The sequence below is a fragment of the Coregonus clupeaformis genome, unplaced genomic scaffold (assembly GCF_020615455.1).
Source record: "Coregonus clupeaformis isolate EN_2021a unplaced genomic scaffold, ASM2061545v1 scaf0046, whole genome shotgun sequence".
Classification (NCBI taxonomy): Eukaryota; Metazoa; Chordata; class Actinopteri; order Salmoniformes; family Salmonidae; genus Coregonus; species Coregonus clupeaformis.
Window position 1 is genome coordinate 132,540 of NW_025533501.1, and position 20,403 is coordinate 152,942.

Sequence of the window (20,403 nt, forward strand, 5' to 3'; positions counted from 1 at the left end):
CACCAGAATGACTAGTATCTATGTGGACCCTACTACAGTTTAACCAGCTCAGCTATAGACTACACCAACATGACTAGTATCTATGTGGACCCTACTACAGTTTAACCAGCTCAGCAGCACCAGATAAAAAACAATCTAAACGAAACCCAGGATAGAGGGGATGAGTGAATGTGGTCTGGACTCTGTGGAGGAGGGTCATTGTGTCAGAGACACTGTAGAAGGAAAGAGTACCTGCCTTGTGATCCAGGTACACTCCTACTCTGGAGGACTGAGGGCCTGATACTTTAGTCTTAACATTATTGTGTCTGAAACAATAACCACCACTAGAGCACTCTAAACTCCAGGACTTGTCATTGTGTCCAAATCCACCACCTCTCTCTGTTCTGCTGATGTCTTTATATGAGACTGCTGTATAAACCCAGTCCCCACTCCACTCCACCTCCCAGTAACAGCGTCCAGACAGACCCTCTCTACACAGAACCATACTGTAGTTGGTGAATCTGTCTGGATGAACAGGATATGGTTGGACTTTGCCTGTATAGGTCACCTTTCTGTTCCCTTCAGACAGAGAGAGGCGTGTGCCTGCTGTGTTTGGGTCCAGTGTGAGCTGACAGGAATCTGGGAGAAGAACAGAGCAGAGACCAATGAGGGGAGTTAGAACAATAAGTTAAGTCAGATACTGTATCTACCCTGTCTTTGATTAGAGCACAGCAGAGATCAAATCAGAGAAATATGAGGAGTCAGATAGATACCCAGTCTTTGATTAGATCTACTATTGCTATATATTTCTAGAGGGATTGTTAGGAGTGTCAGTAAAAAGAGACTGTTAGTTACTTCAGAATAAAGAGACTCACATTGTAAGAACTGTTCTCTGGTCTTGGACTCTGGAGGCAGTACAACATCCACTATATTCACTACAGACACACAAACACATTCACAGAGAGAGGGAATGTTATCATCATATCATATTCCATATGTATATGACTAGTAGGGAACTTTCAATGGTCTAAAGTTGATGTTCTTATTATTTTCAACACACCTGTAGTGGAGATCTTGGTCCATTCTCCTTTAAGGACGTCTTCTAGTTTCTCTCTCAGTTCAGACACAGTCTTACTCACATCTCCAAAGTACTGAAGAGGACAGACAACGATGCTGGGTAAGTCTGAAGATAAACTGGTACTGGAGAGTGACTGATAACTCTGGACACAGAGAGAGCGAGAGAGCAGAACCAAATGATTGAGAGTTTTAGTTTCATATTACATGTAACAAGGCAGTTGAGTTACCTGGAGGAAATGGATGTGATCCTCTGTGTGTGAGAGCTGCTCCAGCTCAGTGCTTCTCTTCCTCAGCTCAGCTATCTCCTGCTCCAGTTGCTCCAGGAGTCCTTCAGCTTGACTCACTTGAGCCTTCTCTTGGGCTCTGATCAGCTCCTTCACCTCAGAGCGCCTTCTCCCAATGGAGCGGATCAGCTCGGTAAAGATCTTATCACTGTCCTCCACTGCTGCCTGTGCAGAGCGCTGTTAAGAGAGAGAGAGAGAGAGAGAGAGAGAGAGAGAGAGCGAGAGAGAGAGAGAGACTGACTTGTCTTACTTTAATGAGCCATCCTCATTACACTAACACCCCCCCTCCTAAAAGCACATTGTGTGCCACCACAACCTCCACACAATCACATTATCCAGTACCCAACACCACAGTACAATACACCATCCAGCACCACATTCCAACCGTCCATCCAACCCCTCCTCTCCAGCCGTACAGACAGCCCCCCTGAGCCCCCATACCTCCTGAAACATCTCCACACTGTTGATCATTTTGTACAACTCAAACTCAACCCTAAGGCGTCAACAGTAATGGCATTACCCTGGCAACACAGAAAAAACATGATGAACAGTCTGTCATTGCAGAAAACGGACACCCCTCCCCAACTCCCAGGTCAACCCGAGCCAACCAGCTATTGGTGTCCAGGGCTCCATGTAATACCCTCCACTGGAGGACCCTGACCTTTCCAGCACTGGGAGCTTATAGAGCACCCTCCACCTATACCCTGCCATGCTCTCAGCCCCCACAACCCCCTGCCACTGATGCCCCTTCACTCCCGCTAAGCTCCTGATGTGTCTAACCTTGACACTGAGGGTGTACAGCACCTTACCCCCCACCTCCTCAAACTCCCCCAGGCTCAGAGTGTTAAAGTCAGTAAGTCCTCCGGACTCTCCTGCCAGTCCCCAGTCTCTGCTGTCACTTGCAGTGGTGGAAACGGTGGTGGCCCCTCCTCAGGCTGCTCCAGCCCCCTCCTCACTGGGTCAGGCAGAGCCTCCTGGACCTCCCCCATGACTCTCTCCAGCAGCCTAAGAGACGTTAGTCCCGCCTGCTGTGCCGACTCTTGGGGGGTTTTCCATCCCCCGGCAGCCGCAGGTCTGCTAGTCAGAGTACGACCCTACCTTACACAGAAAGCGGCACAGGTCCTAATCCAGGCACTTGTCATCTACCGTATGGATTACTGCAACTTGCTGTTGGCTGTGCTCCCTGCCTGTGCCATTAAACCCCTGCAACTTATCCAGAACGCTGCAGCCCGTCTGGTGTTCAACCTTCCCAAGTTCTCTCAAGTCACCCCGCTCCTCCGCACACTCCACAGGCTTCCAGTTGAAGCTCGCATCTAATACAAAACCATGGTGCTTGCCAACGGAGCTGTGAGGGGAACGGCACCTCCTTACCTTCAGGCTCTGATCAGACCCTACACCCAAACGAGGGCACTACGTTCATCCACCTCTGGCCTGCTAGCCCCCCTACCTCTACACAAGCACAGTTCCCGCTCAGCCCAGTCAAAGCTATTCGCTGCTCTGGCACCCCAATGGTGGAACAAGCTCCCCCACGACGCCAGGACAGCGGAGTCACTGACCACCTTCCGGAGACACTTGAAACCCCACCTCTTTAAGGAATACCTGCAATAGTATAATAGTTATCCTTCTACCCCCCTTTACTACCACTGTCTTTTGTCTAAACTAACACCTGACTTATTTCACCTGCTAGCACTGACTTGTTTAAAGAAATGTACTTATTGTGATCGAGATGTAGTTGTCCCACTGGCTATCCTAAGTTGAATGCACCAATTTGTAAGTCGCTCTGGATAAGAGCGTCTGCTAAATGACTTAAATGTTAAATGTTAATGAAGAGCTGCTGATTCAGCCCCAAACCACCAGCCCTCCTCAACAGAGCACATGCTGGATCCCTCCAGCCCACCTCCGTACGGTACAGTAGCCTCTGCACCGCTTTGAGTCAGAACGATTGAACTGTCCCTGGTGAATGCCCCTCCCTACCCAGACTGGCCTACTGAGCCCTCCCCACACCTTGACCATACATGAAGCCCCAGCGTACAACATATGAACACAGGCCACACAATTCTCCCCACAACCAAAACAACACATTGAACTGATATTCATGGTCCACCCTAGCAAAGGCTTTCTCCTGATTATGAACAGATTGTCTGTGATTAGGTGTCCTGATACACAGTTACCCGTCCATCTTATAGTCCACACAGAGCAATGCCACAGGCCTCCAGTTCTTTATGTTGCTCAAATCCCCTTTTTTGGGCAGGAGAGTCAAAGCCTCCCGTCTACAGCTTAGCGACAGCTCCCCCACCCCGACGCACTCACGCAACACACGTCCTGTCCAATAATTCCCTTTAAAAAAAAAATCATAGGCAGACCGTCTGAGAGACGGCAGCTGAGAGTTTGTGAAAGGCCAGGGAAATGTCAATTCTCTGTGACAGAGAGAGTTTGGAAAGGTCTGTGAGCAGAACCTGAGAACACCCAGGATCACAGAGTTCTGCCCTCTATAAATCAGAGTACAACTCCACAGCCGCGGCCTCATCTCCCCACAACAGAAGTTACCCACCCATCAGACTCCCTCATCTCCCAACAACAGAAGTTACCCACCCATCAGGCTCCCTCATCTCCCCACAACAGAAGCTACCCACCCATCAGGTTCCCTCATCTCCCCACAACAGAAGTTACCCACCCATCAGGCTCCCTCATCTCCCCCACAACAGAAGTTACATGCCCATCAGACCAACGTAAACAATGGATTTTCTTGGTTTCCCCACTCTGTTTCTCCAACCCAAAAGAGCTGGGAGCATCCATCTCTCTCAACATGGAAAATCTAGCTCTTACAAGTGATCCTTTTGCTTTCATCTGAAATGAAAGTCCCTAGGTCCCTGAGTAGTTCAGATAGATTATCTTGTAGCCCCACCCTACCTTGCCCCACCAGCTCAGCCTCCACCTCACTTATGAACCACTCAAGCTCCCCCAGTACTCTCCTGGCCTCTGAAGAGGAAACACCTGTATACTGCTGACAGAACCAGAATCTGGGCTTTCCCTATGTCCCACCACTGACTGAGAGACTCAAACTCCCCCTTCTGCTGTCCCCACCTCTCCCAAAAGCCAAAAAGTGACATCTTGGAAGAGCTTTACATGGAATTTCCAATAGGACACCTGCCTGGGTCCTGGTGAAACAGAGAACTGAGCCCTGTACTAGGTGCAGACACATTTTGGAAAGCAAAGACAAGGTCACTGATTTTGGCTCTAACCACTAACAACCTACCCTTACACACCTCTTTTGCTACCCCTGCACTAAGATTTCTGCCATGGCATTTAAATGTTTTTGTTTGACATATTCCCCCAGTCTCTGTCACCGTTCATGTTAAGGAAGTCTAACCGTGAAATCTCCATAAGAGGTGGGAGGGAAATCACCACAATCAGAAACCAGTAGAGAAGCCCATAAAGCCGCCATGCCAGAAAAAAACATCAATTTAAGCAGATTCTTAAGACATGCCCTTAAGAACCCATGACCCATTTTCTCAGCCTATACCGCTTCCTGGGTGAGAGGACACTAAACCCCTCATTCTTCATCACGTGTTGTACTGACCTTACAAACCTTCCAGGATCAATCAAATAAGACTCCAGCAGAACCTTCTTTTTCCCCTTTAGTCTCCATCAGGAACCTAGAAAGTTCTCTCACCGTATATACTGGGTCCTCAGCCTGACTGGCTGTCAGCTCTGGATCCAATGAGCTGTCTGAAAACGAGACCGCCTTGTCCTCAGCTCCCGCAGACTCACCTCCCCCCTCTTCCTCTTCCTCCACCATTGGCACGGTACCGTCCTCCTCCTCCCCAGTCTCTGCCCCCCTGCACTTCCCCCCTGATCATTGCCTCTTCCCCAATGACAGGCAATATTTCCTGGGATGAGCCCACCAAGCCTTCGCCCACCGGAGTCTCTGTTACTACAGAAACCTGCCTCAGCTCATGTAGCCCAGCTGCAACCCTCCCCACCACCGCTTTCTCCATGGCCTGCGCACCACCACTTGGCCATGCACTACTACCGTGTAGCTCAGTTGGTAGAGCATGGCGCTTGCAACAACAGGGTTGTGGGTTCGTTTCCCATGGGGGGACAGTATGAAAATGTATGCACTCACTAACTGTAAGTCGCTCTGGATAAGAGCATCTACTAAATGACAAAAATGTTTTTTTTTTAAGTACTCTCCTCCCTCCTGGTACCCCCGCCATTTATTTTGCAATTCTGAGTAATCACTACTTCAGTAAGGATTAGTAAGGAAAAACTCTTTATTCAGTACTACTGCAGTTGCTTAATAATTCCAATATATGGCAGCATAAGACCATGAATGACATTTCAGAAGATTAGTTTAGTTCTCTCCCTGGATACACCACCACTCCACCTCACAGGAAAACTCCTGCCTGATCTTTTTACTGTCCCTTTCCACACTGCTAACGCAAGAGGAAGGACTGAAAACACATTACTGTGAAGTAATATAATGATGAGTCATGTATATTATTACCTGTTTTTATGGTCAAATTTTGAAATTATACTTCATTACTATAATGATTATCAATAAACCTGAACATTAATTCAGTCACCTCTGGTCGACAAAAACGTATTTTCCTAGTACATTAATTGTCAAATTCATCAACCAGCATCGAGCACTCTGCCTTCTCACGCAAGCGAGGGGCATGTTGAGGTAAATATGCTAACCGCGACGGTTGCATTATGTAATTCATTGGTGGGCTGGAAGATGCAGTGTTTTTTCTTTTCTATTCAGAGGCTATTTACTCCCAATATGATAATTTTATATAGAAGTTTTTTTAAATGCATGTTTACTAGGGTTGAGGTTAGCGCATCTGAGTAGGGATTATTTGGCCGGGGATCAATACCTGTCCTACCTATCAATCATATTGCTGCTTGTAGCCTATAACTGATGATCCCCACACTAGAAACACCGAAAACTATCTGTGCTAGCAAACCCTGTGTTCCACCACTCCCCTGTGTAACCTTGAAGTTTGTTAAGAAACAAACACTTGTCTACGAAAAGAGACATGTTTAACGGATTCCGCTTGGCACCCAGCCGAGAGAACACGAAAACCACTTGCAAATTTACCAAAACGAACCAACTACTTGCGGTCTGTTCGTAAGTAATAAACGGAGGCAGATTAGCCACCACAACTCTTACCGAAAGAGGCGAAATCGGCACCAACACACCCCTCACAAAAATCCCACTAGCAACAAGACAAACCTTTTTCATTAACACAACCACCGCCTTGTTCATTCTGGATGCAGAGTGCAGATGTTCCGCTCTAACCTGTTCGCCGACCATGAGCAAAACTTCCTCCACACCTTTCTCTGGAACGCACCCGAAGCGACAGCATTTTTTCTCCACTCGGTTGAGCCCATCACGCCGCCCTAACAAACTACCCCTACTCCCCCCTCAACTCTAAACGATAAACAGTGGAAACCAATAAACAAACCCTCCACCATGAGAAAATAAATTCAGAAAATACGCAAGAACCAAAAGAAAAAAGAATAGTAGCCCTCCTCACGAACCACAAATCTCTCACACAACCAACTTCTTCTTCTATGATATAATGGCGGTCCACAAACCAACGTTAAAGGTGCATGCCGCCACCTACTGTGCTGGAGTGTATGGTCAATCACGGTTTCCAACATTTCTAAATCCTCCTACCTAACTCAGTACTTCTGATAAAATAAAGAAGAGCCCTACTAACTTATGTCCTAAGTGCAATTGAGTAAACACCACCTCTTCCTTCCTAATCTGACCTTTGAATCTTGGTCCATCGACCTTTCTGTAAAACTGTAAACTATTTATATAAATACCGGCCCTTGTGCTCAGAGTACCATCTCTTCTGCCACACATCTATCAAAATGGCTCATCCTCCAATAGCAGGTCACTCCTATTAGATTTACCAGATGATAAACTATTCAAAACAGACAGAGAATCTGAACATACTATAATTCTAACAGGTTGTACGTCCTCCACCCACTGGAGGGCAACTATTATCGGCAACAGTTCAACTGAGTATACTGACAGTTCATCTGTTAGTCTTCTACATATCTGCACATCAAATTCAGGAACGTAAACGCCTGCTCCTGTGAGCCCACTATCTGGGTCCTTGGATCCATCTGTGAAAAGCAGTAAAAAAGTATAAAACCTCTACCAATGTAATTGTCAACCAGTTTCTCTATATCACTGACTTCTGACCAATCTTTCCTTTTCTCTACCAAAAGTTAGATCAACAACAGGGTCTGGGAGTAACCATGGAGGAACATCCCCTATCACCACAGAAGGGCCAACCTCCAACTCCCTCAAACCACTCTCATCAGCAAGCTTTCCAACTGTCCAACCAAAACCACTGCCTTGTCTACTAGTATATTCCCAACAGTCATCTAGAACAGTAGCAGTGGGATGCTCAACCTCACAGCCTTTCAACCCAATAAGATAATGACCATTTTTTACACTGTATATCCAAAGGCACCTCGCTCCACCAGTAAGGCACATACAGATGTTGATTTAAATGCACCAATACATATCCTAAAATCTATATACTGGATTTTGTCCAGCATCTGAATTCAAGTCTTTACCTCTGTTCCATAAACTACACACCCGTAATCAATTGTCGTCCTGATCAGAGCTCTATAAATATCCATCAACAATTGTCTGTCAGCACCCTATTCATAACCAGAGACACACACAACCAACTACCATGAAAGTTAATGAATGAGAGAGACATGAACATCGTTACAATACTGTATATAGACAAGTTTTTGAGCCGTTTCCGCTCTACTTCCTGAACTCCTCCCGTCGATGCAATCCAGTTCCGTTCTGCCGGGCTGGGTTTGTTTTGCTAGCTAGCTCCGTTGTGCCGACAAAGCACTGATATCGCAGTGACAAAGAGGATATAAAAATTACAATTACAACATGAAGAAAAGTGGTTCGGGAACGACGTGTGCGGTAGTTGGTTGCAAAAACTCGAGAAAGCACCTGAACGAGTGGTTAGATAGAGAGTGCTACGACCACAAACCAGCTACAAAGAGGCAATGTCCATACGCTCCATTGTTTAAATTTTTTCGCAAGCCTGATACCGACTCGGAATCAAGGACCTGGCTGAAGGCATTGAATCTAAAGAAACCACCCCTCAACGTTTTTGTTTGTTCCTATCACTTTGTTGACCAAAAACCTACCAAGGATAATCCTTTCCCAGAGTTGTGGTTGGGATACAATCGCCCTCCCCAGCCAAATAGGCGTCAACTCACCCAGCGGACCACTGCCTCCTCCCAGATAAAGAAACGCAGACTTGAATCTGAGGGTAAGTTCAGCAACTTTAGCTATGAAGCTGACAATACTGTTAATTATGAAGAAGTTGTCATACATTAACATTGCTACCGGTATTTTGCTAAGGCAGTTGATTGTTTTGGAGATGGGACAAACAAAGCCCACGATAGCTACATCATTAATTGTGTGTGTGTGTGTGTGTGCCTGCCTGCGTGTGCCTTAGTCTACATCATAAATACAATGCAAGGTGGCAGGCTGTTGTGATGATGATTGTGTGTGTGCGTGTGAGTGCAATGTTGTAGTACACATTTTTCCATTGTGATGTTTGTAGTGAGAGGACTCTATGCCTGCATTAATTTTGCTCCATCCATGTTTTCTCTTCCCCTTTTTAGATGCTCCAGAAACCTGTCAGCCTGTCTGTGAGGCCGAGCCTGCTACACCAAAATTTCGAGATGCCCAGACCCAATGGGTAGCCAATGTCCGCATACATGTGGAAAGAGCAATCCAGAGACTGAAGGTGTTTAAGATTTTATCCCAGAATGTTCCCATCAGCATGGCACTGAAACTGGACAACATCTTAACCATCTGTGCTGGCCTAGTTAACCTGAAGAGTCCACTGATCAGTGAGGTTTAGAATCTTGCCCTGTGTTCCTGTCTACCAACACCCAGCCATGTTGTTCATTAAATACAGATAAACACAACAAATACTGCGTGCATTGTATTTTTAAATATTATATATGAATATTTTCATAGTGATGTAATTGTGTGGGCTGCTTTTGTATTTTACTTTTTAATACCTGTTGAGATTAAACACGCAATCTTTCTTGTTGAAGCCATTTGTTTAGTTTCCTCAAAACAATTAATTAATCGAGTGTTATTTATGTACAGTATGAGCTTACTCTAAGGTTTGAAATTACATCAAACTTTATTTTCACTCAAACAGTAGGCACACTGATATATTGCACAGCATAAAGAGATCATGTAAACAATGGACATCTGTTGGCTCCTGTGGGCATGACCTAAATAAGGCAGTTTATTTTGGTTTTAAAATGCTGAGATATTTACTGCAGAACTGTAACCTTCCCTCAACAAAATCATCAACAATTTTCGGGAGCATGTGGGCAAAGTAGAATGTGCGCAGCCTTATGATATGCCCCTGGACAAAGCCTTGGTCGTAGGGTACTTCGATTTCTAGGTGCTCAGTTTTGTTCCAGATTACCAACCTGGAGTGCTGAAGCCCTGTGCAGTGCATCCCAATTTGTACCTGCATGTAGTAGCCTTTTGGACCATTGCAGGCAATATGGTAATCTACCCTATCTCCGTTTGCCACAGTTGTGATTTCGCAGTTCTTTGTTGCCAAAAATTCTGCAAGTGACTTGTTTCCCATCACAGGTGATTTGATCTCCAACAGAATGTCGTTGTTTATCACTCCATCGGGAGATGCTGCAAGCCACGGTTCCTTTTCGCACACCACTAAGCCTTTGGTTTCAATGCTGTTGCCCAGAGTTTCCAAATAGTCCCTTGCAAGTTCCTCCCCCTCCGCTCCTTGACGGGTTGCGGCATTGCCACGGAAGGATGGGTGTAAGTGTTCTGACAAAAACTTGTCAGGCGCCGTGGTTGAGCGAATGGGCACCTTTCTAGCTGTGCTCGCTGTGATGCGCACTCTCCGCGCATCATGCCAGACCTGTTCTTTGCTCTGTGCTTTTGTAGCCTTCTCAATCTCCCTCAAGCTGGGCTGTGGACATGTTAATGTATTCATCATAGAAGGTTCTGCATTTTACACAAGCCAGTGGTGTGTGGTGCTCTTCATGGTGTAGGAGATGGAGGTGTGGACATGGTGTTGGCTCGGTGATGGAGGAGGTATTAGCATTAAAGCAGAGCTGCAGGGAGGCTATTCCCAGGGCAATTGAAAAGTGCTGCCATTGGTGAGGCAAGTGCGTTCTTCCTCCACTCTTCATGAGTCCTAAAGAGTGTCACCTCCTGTGCCGGTTCTGGAGTGGTAGAGGATGGCGGTGAAGTTGGTGGCGGCTGGTAGAGATCCTTCCTGTTGTGTCGTTTGAAGCGGACATACTTCATCTTCCTCTGACCAGCATTTCTTTTAGACCCAGCATTCCACTGGTTTTGTCCGTCTGTGCAGGCACGCCCGGTTTTCCCCTGTCTCACAGCATTTTCTACCTAGAGAGATATAGTAAAAACAGTGCATAGATATTATAATGGGTTCACTGCACACATGTCATATGATGTAACACGAATATGAAGAAAATGCGTTATTATCATAATTCAATTCAATTATGAGCGCACTTATCTAAACGGCACCTAAAAGCTGTCTCAATGAACCAGCAAAAGTAATGATTATGAATATGTAAAATATTGCAATGAGACATTTTAATTGTTTATTCATAAACAAGTGTTCGGTTCATGCATAAGCTCCAGTTCAGGCCGGAGCCTTATGTTGTCATTATCTATTGTCTGTCTGCTATATTTATTTTTTATTTATTAAATCCAGGAATTTGGTTAATGAAACATTTATTAAAATTAAGATACAATTAATACAAAAACAAAATTCGCTTTAAAGGCTTTGTTCTTTCTGTTTTGAGGTGTCTGTGAAAGTTTGAAAGTCTTTAGTGCCGCTTTCAGAGCGCTCACGTCCGTAATGGAGAACTGTCGTAGGCCTAACATTTTTTTTCCTCATGAATGCAAACACGAAAATTAAAACACAAAATAGTTTTTTTTTTAAATAACAAATTTATGGATTTATAGCGTTTTGAAAAAAAGACATAGGCCTAGGCTACAATGGTCAAATAATTACCTTCCACAGGATCGCAGCTGAGTGGGAACAAGATCTCCCTGGTCCAGCAACACACGTACATCCCGCAGTTTTGACTTCTCCAGCTTCAGTTACCAGCACCCAAGCATTATGCCATGCATTGTTCAAACACTGGCTAGGCTCTACATTTGCTTTCAGATAAACAAAACGATCATGTTTGTATGACATGACACAACCGACTTTGTTGCTGTGCAGATATTGATATGCCTCGGAGGCTTTCAGATTGTCCATTGCTTTTCCATCTATTGCCATGGATTGCACGAAGTAGGAGCAAATCTTGCTGTATGTTATGTTGGGCCACGTCGTCATGTTATCCTCCCAGTTCTGCACTGAATTCGGGTGGAGGAGAGTAACGCCATCTCCAGTCAAAGTAGTAGAACCGTGTTCCCAAGCTAGCGTCGACATCGCTGTGTTTACACCGGCAGACGTGGTGTAAACAACTTCCGGCGGAAATGAAATGCATTTGTGTAGAGTTATGGCGCCACCCGTGATACAGCGCGTAAACTTGTCTATAGACATAATGTAACGGTTCTTCTTCTTTGGAGTTTAACGGCGGTTGGCATCCAATATGTTGCATTACCGCCCCCAACTGGACTATAATATATATCCATTATACTTTGTAACACAAAATGGGAAAAGGGGAAATTATAATAATACAAAAAACACCCTTCCAACTAACCCTACACTCATTAAATACCCACTACCCCATTCCACTACTTTGACCCCATCTGCTCCTGCACCATGCCAACGGCCTGGGAGGACGGGACACCACCACTCAACACACCCTGTAACTCTTCTGAAGTCAAATCTTGTATGCCCAAATAGTTCTCTGCAGCTGCCACCACAACATCTATTTTCTGTGATTTACATTCAATTTCTGCTGTACAGTTGATAACCATTGCTATGAACGGCAAGAAGCTAACTTTACTGAAGCATATATCACTCGTTGACCTATCCCTCTGTGCTGGCACAGATCTACAACCTGAAAGAGCGCAGTGGATTCGGCACAATGACTCTAACAGGATAACTGATATATCCTACCATGACTTTGTTGGGTAAAGACTCAAAACTCAATAGGACTGACAGTGACTCCTCTGTTTCACCACGCTCACCACTGGGTCTGCGTCCCACCAAACGGCGGGTATCACAAACACCAGGAATCTTCATCTTCAATTGCTCCACCTCCACACTTAACATTACCCCAGAAATCACTCCTTTCAATGGTGCCCTGTTCCTAAGAGCAAAGCAAGAAACAGATCTTGACCCAAGTTGAGTGACACGGAGCGCCCACTCCCTCTGGTCAGAAGAAACACAAACAAATATCACAAGTTCACTACAGGTTACCTTCACTGATTCAACTGCACCCAACTCCTTTCCCACCCACCCTGAAACCACAAATGGATCTGCCAAAAGGTATGGATCCACTTTCTCCAAAAATTTTACTCCTACTGCACCAGATTCTTCTTTATCATGTCCATTGATGCCAGGCTCTGGTTCTGAGCTCTTCACCACACCTTCTACCTCACTTAACTCTCCCTCATTCATTTCCATTTCACCTCCAGAACTCGATCTGGCGAATGGCTCACTCTGTTTGCACTTGAATTATAAGATTTGAAAGTCTCTATTCCTTTGAAACGGGCGTCTGGTAGCTTAGTGGGTAAGAGCGTTGTACCAGTATCCGAAAGGTCGCTGGTTCTAATCCCCGAGCCGCCTAGGTGAAAAATCTGTCGATGTGCCCTTGAGCAAGGCACTTAACCCTAATTGCTCCTGTAAGTCACTCTGGATAAGAGTGTCTGAAGACTTATCTCTTCAGTAGGTCATATGATTGAGTGTAGTCTGGCCCAGGAGTGTGAAGGTGAACGGAAAGGCTGGAGCAACGAACAGCCCTTGCTGTCTCTGCCAGGCCGGTTCCCCTCTCCACTGGGGTTCTCTGCCTCTAACCCTGTTGCAGGGGCTGAGTCACTGGCTTGCTGGTGCTCTTTCATGCCGTCCCTGGGAGGGGTGCGTCACTTGAGTGGGTTGAGTTACTGACGTGATCTTCCTGTCTGGGTTGGCGCCCCCCTTGGTTTGTGCTGTGGTGGAGACCTCTGTGGGCTATACTCGGCCTTGTCTCAGGATTGTAAGTTGGTGGTTGGGGATATCCCTCTAGTGGTGCGGGGGCTGTGCTTTGGCGGAGTGGGTGGGGTTATATCCTTCCTGTTTGGCCCTGTCCGGGGGTTTCTTCGGATGGGGCCACAGTGTCTCCGGACCGCTCCTGTCTCAGCCTCCAGTATTTATGCTGCAGTAGTTTATGTGTCGGGGGCTGGGGTTAGTTGGTTATACCTGGAGTACTTCTCCTGTCTTATCCAGTGTCCTGTGTGAATTTAAGTATGCTCTCTCTAATTCTCTCGTTCTCTCTTTCTCTCTGAGAACCTGAGCCCTAGGACCATACGTCAGGACTACCGGGCATGATGACACCTTGCTGTCCCCAGTCCGCCTGGCCTTGCTGCTATTCCAGTTTCAACTGTTCTGCCTGCGGCTACGAAACCCCCTACCTGTCCCAGACCTGCTGTTTTCAACTCTTAATGATCGGCTATGAAAAGCCAACTGAGAGACCTGAGCCCTAGGACCATACGTCGGGACTACCGGCCGTGGTGACTCCTTGCTGTCCCCAGTCCGCCTGGCCTTGCTGCTATTCCAGTTTAAACTGTTCTGCCTGCGGTTATGGAACCCCTACCTGTCCCAGACCTGCTGTTTTCAAACTCTTAATGATCGGCTATGAAAAGCCAACTGAGATTTATTCCTGATTATTATTTGACCATGCTTGTCACTTATGAACATTTTTGAACATCTTGGCATGGTTCTGTTATAATCTCCACCCGGCACAGCCAGAAGAGGACTGGCCACCCCTCATAGCCTGGTTCCTCTCTAGGTTTCTTCCTAGGTTTTCGCCTTTCTAGGGAGTTTTTCCTAGCCACCGTGCTTCTACACCTGCATTACTAGCTGTTTGGGGTTTTAGGCTGGGTTTCTGTACAGCACTTCGAGATATTAGCTGATGTAAGAAGGGCTATATAAAATAAAATTGATTGATTGATTGAAATGACGAAAAAAAAAAAAAAAAAACTTTTGTGAGTGTAATGTTTACTGTTAATTTCTGGTGGTTTATTTCACTTTTGTTTATTATCTATTTCACTTGCTGTGACAATGTAAACATATGTTTCCCATGCCAATAAAGCCCTTTGAAATGATTTGAATTGGGAGAGAGAGAGAGAGAGGGCTCAATGTTAATGTATAGGGGACATGAGTCAGTCTTCGACTTCAAAATCTGTGTCGGCCCTCAGCCCAATAGGGAATGTCCTCTTGGTGTAACGGTCAAGATGTTGTTTTCTCCCTCAGTAGACCAGGGTTCATATCCCGCCGGTTACATTAAGCAGTATATTCTCTGAAAGGGGACCAGACAGCCTGTTCCCAACAGTGGGGTCAGTGGGATTGGATAGGGGCCTCACTCCCTCTCCCTCTCTCTGACTGGAGGAGAGATGTGAAATGGTGTGTCTCCTCTGGTCAACAATACTCACCTTGAGAGACTCCACAGCCTGTTGGAGCTCCTTCAGGTCCCTCTCTCTCTCCTGGAATCTCTGCTGGACTTTCTGCTGACTCATCCTCAGCTGCCTCTGTGGAGAATCACTCTTCAATGAGCTACCAAGCTTTATTTGTCCAGTAGATCAATAGTATAGTAATGGGACATAGGGCCCATAGAAGATAGGGATTAATATGTTGAGGAAGTGTCTGTGTGAAATTATATTATTAAGTTGTTATGTGAATGATTATAGTTTTAACAGTGCACAAAACAGGGGAGCTGATTGGGTGTTTGATAACGAATGATGATGGTGTTTGACTTTAGAAAATGGTGATACATTTGGAGACTCTGGGTTAACACATCTATATAATCAAGGTTTGTGTTCATATTTGTTCTGCCGTGGATTGATTTCATTTGAATGATCTCATATTCAAACAGCCTTAGTTCCTACTGTAATTATTATTTGTTTATCAGACAGTCACCAACAAGTAGTTCTGGTCTTACCTGTTTCTCAGTCCTCTCTGCTGCAGATGACACTGTATCATGGCCTTTATGTTCATCCATTGTACACAGCATACAGATACACTGCTGATCGGTACGACAGTAAACCTCCAGCAGTTTGTCATGATGAGAGCAGATCTTCTCCTGTAGTTGTGTGGTGGCTTTGACCAGCTTGTGCTTCTTGAAAGCAGGAAATTCATAGTGAGGTTGGAGGTGAGTCTCACAGTAAGAGGCCAGACACGCCAGACAGGACATGAGGGCTTTCTGCTTTCTGGTCCCAGTGCAGAAATCACACGCCACATCTCCAGGTCCAGCATAGCACAGAGCAGGAGGGGGAGCAGCCTGGAGTCCTGTCTTCTTCAGTTTCTCCACCACTTCAGCCAGCACGATGTTTCTCTTCAGAACAGGCCTTGGGGTAAAGGTCTTTCTGCACTGGGGACAGCTGTAGAAACCTTTCAGATCATCCTGATCCCAGCTTTCTTTAATACAGCCCATACAGTAGCTGTGTCCACAGGCAGTAGTCACCGGATTCTTTAATAGATCCAGACAGATGGAGCAACAGAACAGTTCCTGATTCTCTGCCATTTTGGTGCTCTCTCCTGTAGGTTAAGCAATGGCAGTGTCAAAGATTACTTTCTGTTCAGTGTTAAAGATTACTTTCTGTTCAGTGTCAAAGATGACTTTCTGTTTTATGTAACTCTACACCAGAGGACAGGGAGGGGCTTCCTACTTGACTGTGTACTCTGTATGTAGAGGGGGTGTGGTTTCTTTGATAAGGAAGTGTGACAGAGTGTTGGGTAGTAGGCAGAGATAGTTAGTATTTATGTTACATGTATTTGAAATACATATTTTAATTACTTCTGAGTATTTAGTCATTTGAATTATGCTGGGCTGAACTACACTCCAATGTATTTTCAAAATACTAAATACTTTTCAATACCATTTTTTATAGCGGTGCACATCTTGTGGCCCCGCTCTCACCCTGCATTAGTATCAGAAGTCTGATAGCACTATGGTGTAATAAGAGCGTCTGCTAAATGAACTAAATATACATGAAAAAATAACACTTGAAAAGCATGCTGGGTATTAAAATAATGAGCTCTGCACCTGAAAGAAGACCAATAATAATACCCATTGTGCTTTGCAATTGTTCATTTTTACATTTACATTTTAGTCATTTAGCAGAGACTCATATCCAGAGAGACTTACCATCAGTACATTCAATTAAGGTAGATAAACAACCTCATATCACAGTATATCCAGAGACTTACCATCAGTACATTCAACTAATTTAGATAAACAATCTCATATCACAGTCATAGAAAGTAAAAGCTGTTTTCTTCCGTCACTGAGAATGTTGTTGTAGTGAAGGTGTGTACTAGCAAATGTATTTACCTGTATGTATTTGTATTTTATCTACATACAACTACAAAAGTATTTTGTATTTTAGTTTGATACATTAGTCTTTAGAGTATCTTGTATTTTTAACAAGATCCATTTTTGATGTACAGTATATTTTGCCCATCTCTGTATTGATATATCGTCTCTCAGTGACTAACTGATTTGGTTATGGCTACCTAGATTCATGTGGAGATCACAACACCCTTCTCCCCCGACAGAGTCATCAGTAAGCACACACACGGCACACACACACAGACACACACAAACACACACACAGACAGAGACACACACACGCACAAACACACACAGACACAGACACATTCACGACACACACACACAGACACACACACACACACAGACACAGACACAAATACCATCCACATCAATGAGCCAGTCAATGTTAATCTCTCCCTCTCTCTCTGTTTCTCTCCCCTCCCTCCTCTCCTCTCTCAGTGCTGGGTCATGCGTGTGCGGCCCAGTCTGTCCTGGTAGCGGGCCTGTCTGAGGTCCACAGGAAGGGCTATCCTCTGACGGAGCAGGCCCTGTCAGGGAAGGTGCTCCAGGTGTCCTCCATGGCCTGCTTCCAGCTGGCTCCCCAGTACATCCTACTGGGGCTGGCTGAGGCCCTCGTCACCCCTGCCTGTGAGTGACAGAGAGCCAGCACGTATTTCTGACACACCTATTGCTGCTACACTGTTCGTACACAGAGACAAACTGGGTTGGAGATTTACAATGTCAATGGACACCATATGTAGTTGAGATGAAGTTAGAATGTGGAGTGTTGGAACCAACTGCCAACATGGAGGATAGTATTGTGAACTCTGGAAGCTAGGGTTAGGATGACCCCTACTGGTGTATTAGAGACAGACAAGAGACGTTTGAACCAAATGAATGCTTCTTTCTCTTCCCAGTCTTCCTCTCTTCTCTGTTCCAGGCTCTGTGATCTCCTTCCACCTGACACCCAGTCATATCAGAGGCATCTCCCTGCACTTCCTCCCCCTGTGGATATACTGCTACATAGATGACTGGAAATAGCTGATTCATTGTGTCAATCAATTCAATAACAGAGCAATTCCAATGTCATGATTTTGACTTTTATTTTGAAAGACCACATTGATTCAGTAAGTGATTCAGACAACTGAATTGTTTGGATTCATACATGTACATGGGTGATTTAACTATTCTCATCTGATCATAAATGGATCAACAATGATCCCAGTTTCTGATTTGACTGGTTTGCCAGTACTACAGTTTACATCAAGAGAAAAAGAGACACATTTCCAGAGGATTGCAACAGCCAAGAGGTGATCAGGTAGACAGTAAAAGTCTGAAGCCTGAGTGTCAGTCTGTATGTGCTATCATGCCATCTGTTTAGCAAGACCACTAACAGATCTGGGACCAGGCTACAAACAATGTGCTATGTCTAATGATTTATTTTCTTACAATAATGTTAAAAAAGGGGAATTGAACCAGATCATAGCCCTATTGGAAGACTGTTACAGTTTTTTACAATCACTTTGGCACTAATTTCAGAACCTTGACGTCATTTTTCAAAACTCTAGACACAAAACTCAAAACGGTCATCACTTGTAACAGGCTGTCCAATGTTCAAAACATTGCATTGTGCATTCATATCTTTAAAGAACTCTTGCACTTGCACAATCATTTGTTCAAAAAACAAATGTATTGTGAAATACCAATGAAACGTTAATTTAGATCACCCACACACAAGCAACCGATAGTTTCACTGTGTCATTGTACGAACAATCATTAAATATTGTAGTACAGAACAGGTGATACATGTTTCATTATGGTACTACATGTAAATACATCCCTGTAAAAGTACTGCAGTAATAGAGATAATACTACAGACACAGTGGAATCATTGAACAAAATCTGAAATATATTGATGAAAAACAATACAGTACTGTAAAACATCAAATGCAGTGTTCTTCAACTTGCTTGCTTGTACTGTAAAAAGCAAAACATAGGAGTGATTACTGTACTTCTACATTTTCATCAACTCTGTCTTGTGGATTTGGCCACAGGTTCTCATCTATATCACAATGGATGTTTTCATTAGCCAAACATCTTGGAAAAAACCTTCGGGCATGGCGAATCCAGGCCTGACACTGGTCTGCCGTGACGTCATTGCATGCGTCATCCATGGCCTGGAGAAGAGTGACTTGTTCATGAGGGCGCCTATCATAAACCTTCCATCTCCATGTGGAGAGAAATTCCTCAATCGGGTTAAGGAAAGGAGAGTATGGGGGGTAAATACAGGGTGGTAAATTGTGCATGGGCCTGAAACCATGCTTGCACCATATGAGCATGGTGGAACCTGACATTATCCCACACAATGACATAGGTCACACCATCAGCTCTACAGACCTGATCGAGCTCATCAAGGAAGGTTACAAGGAGAGCTTCATTATATGATCCAATACGAGGTCTGCGTCCCACCACACCATCTTCTGATATAGCCGCACACATGGTAACGTTGGCCCCATGTTGTCCAGGTACTTGGATGGTTGCCCGCTGGCCAATGAAATTCCGACCTCTTCTCCTTGTCTTGGCCAGGTTAAAGCCTGCCTCATCCAAATATATGAATTTGTGATGGTTGTCATCAGCATCCAGCTCCATCACCCTCTAGAAATACATTTTGGAAAGAGATTTACTGATTACTGTACAATGTAGAATTATTATGGAATTTTATTACAACAGCCATCTTGAAACTGAACATACCTGAACATACTCAGTCCTCATTTGCTTCACTCTGTCTGCATTTCTTTCAAAAGGCACATGGTATAGTTGTTTTAAAGACACCTGGTGCCTTTTCAGCATGCGTGCAATGGTCGGCAAACTTATGGATTCCACATTGTTAAACATATCTTCATTGTCTAAGATATGCTGGCGATTTTCTGTAAGGCGAATATCATTTCTGGCCCGAACCAAATCGACCACAGCCTGCTCTTGTTGGTCAGTCAGAATTTTGCCTCTGCCTCAATTCTACAGGGAACATTACAGTAAGGAGACACTTGGTCACATCACCTACTCTGTGATACACATTGGTATGCAGTCATTTGTAGGGGTGTAACGATTCATCGACTACATCGATGTATCGATTTATATTCATATGATTCAACTACATCGATCTGTGCGCGGCGAGTTGGCCTTTTGGACAACATATATCGATCTAACATCGTTTTAAAATGTAATAAATCGATTGTATCGATACTAGGAAATAACCCATTGGATTTAAGCACGTCAGACTTTATATGCAGGGGTGCACATAACTGGTACGCAGATAAGCAAGCGCGACAAATTACTACGCGCCTTTGCGTACTTGACCGATCTTCTCATCTAACCTTACACATGACATGTTGCTTGTCAACTACTGTCAGGGATGTCCAAAAAGCAACAGACATTAAGCAGCCTTTTTGGCGTTTCGCCACCTACAAAGAAACGCCAACTGGAGCCAGAG

General features: G+C 44.8%; 2 protein-coding genes across 2 annotated transcripts in view; both read right to left on the bottom strand.

Annotated features, from left to right (window-relative positions):
- The window catches only part of LOC121556711 (calponin homology domain-containing protein DDB_G0272472-like), a 376,372-nt gene that overhangs the window by 23,733 nt on the left and 332,236 nt on the right, over positions 1 to 20,403 (bottom strand). The gene's annotated exons all lie outside the window — the stretch shown is intronic.
- LOC121559285 (tripartite motif-containing protein 16-like) lies at positions 51 to 16,105 on the bottom strand. Its single transcript, XM_045212730.1, has 6 exons — positions 15,522 to 16,105; positions 15,016 to 15,111; positions 1,284 to 1,517; positions 1,040 to 1,199; positions 855 to 914; positions 51 to 618 (listed from the first exon to the last, which is right to left on the bottom strand). The coding sequence occupies exons 1-6, from the start codon at positions 16,101 to 16,103 to the stop codon at positions 95 to 97; spliced, it is 1,656 nt and encodes a 551-aa protein (XP_045068665.1). The 5' UTR covers positions 16,104 to 16,105; the 3' UTR covers positions 51 to 94.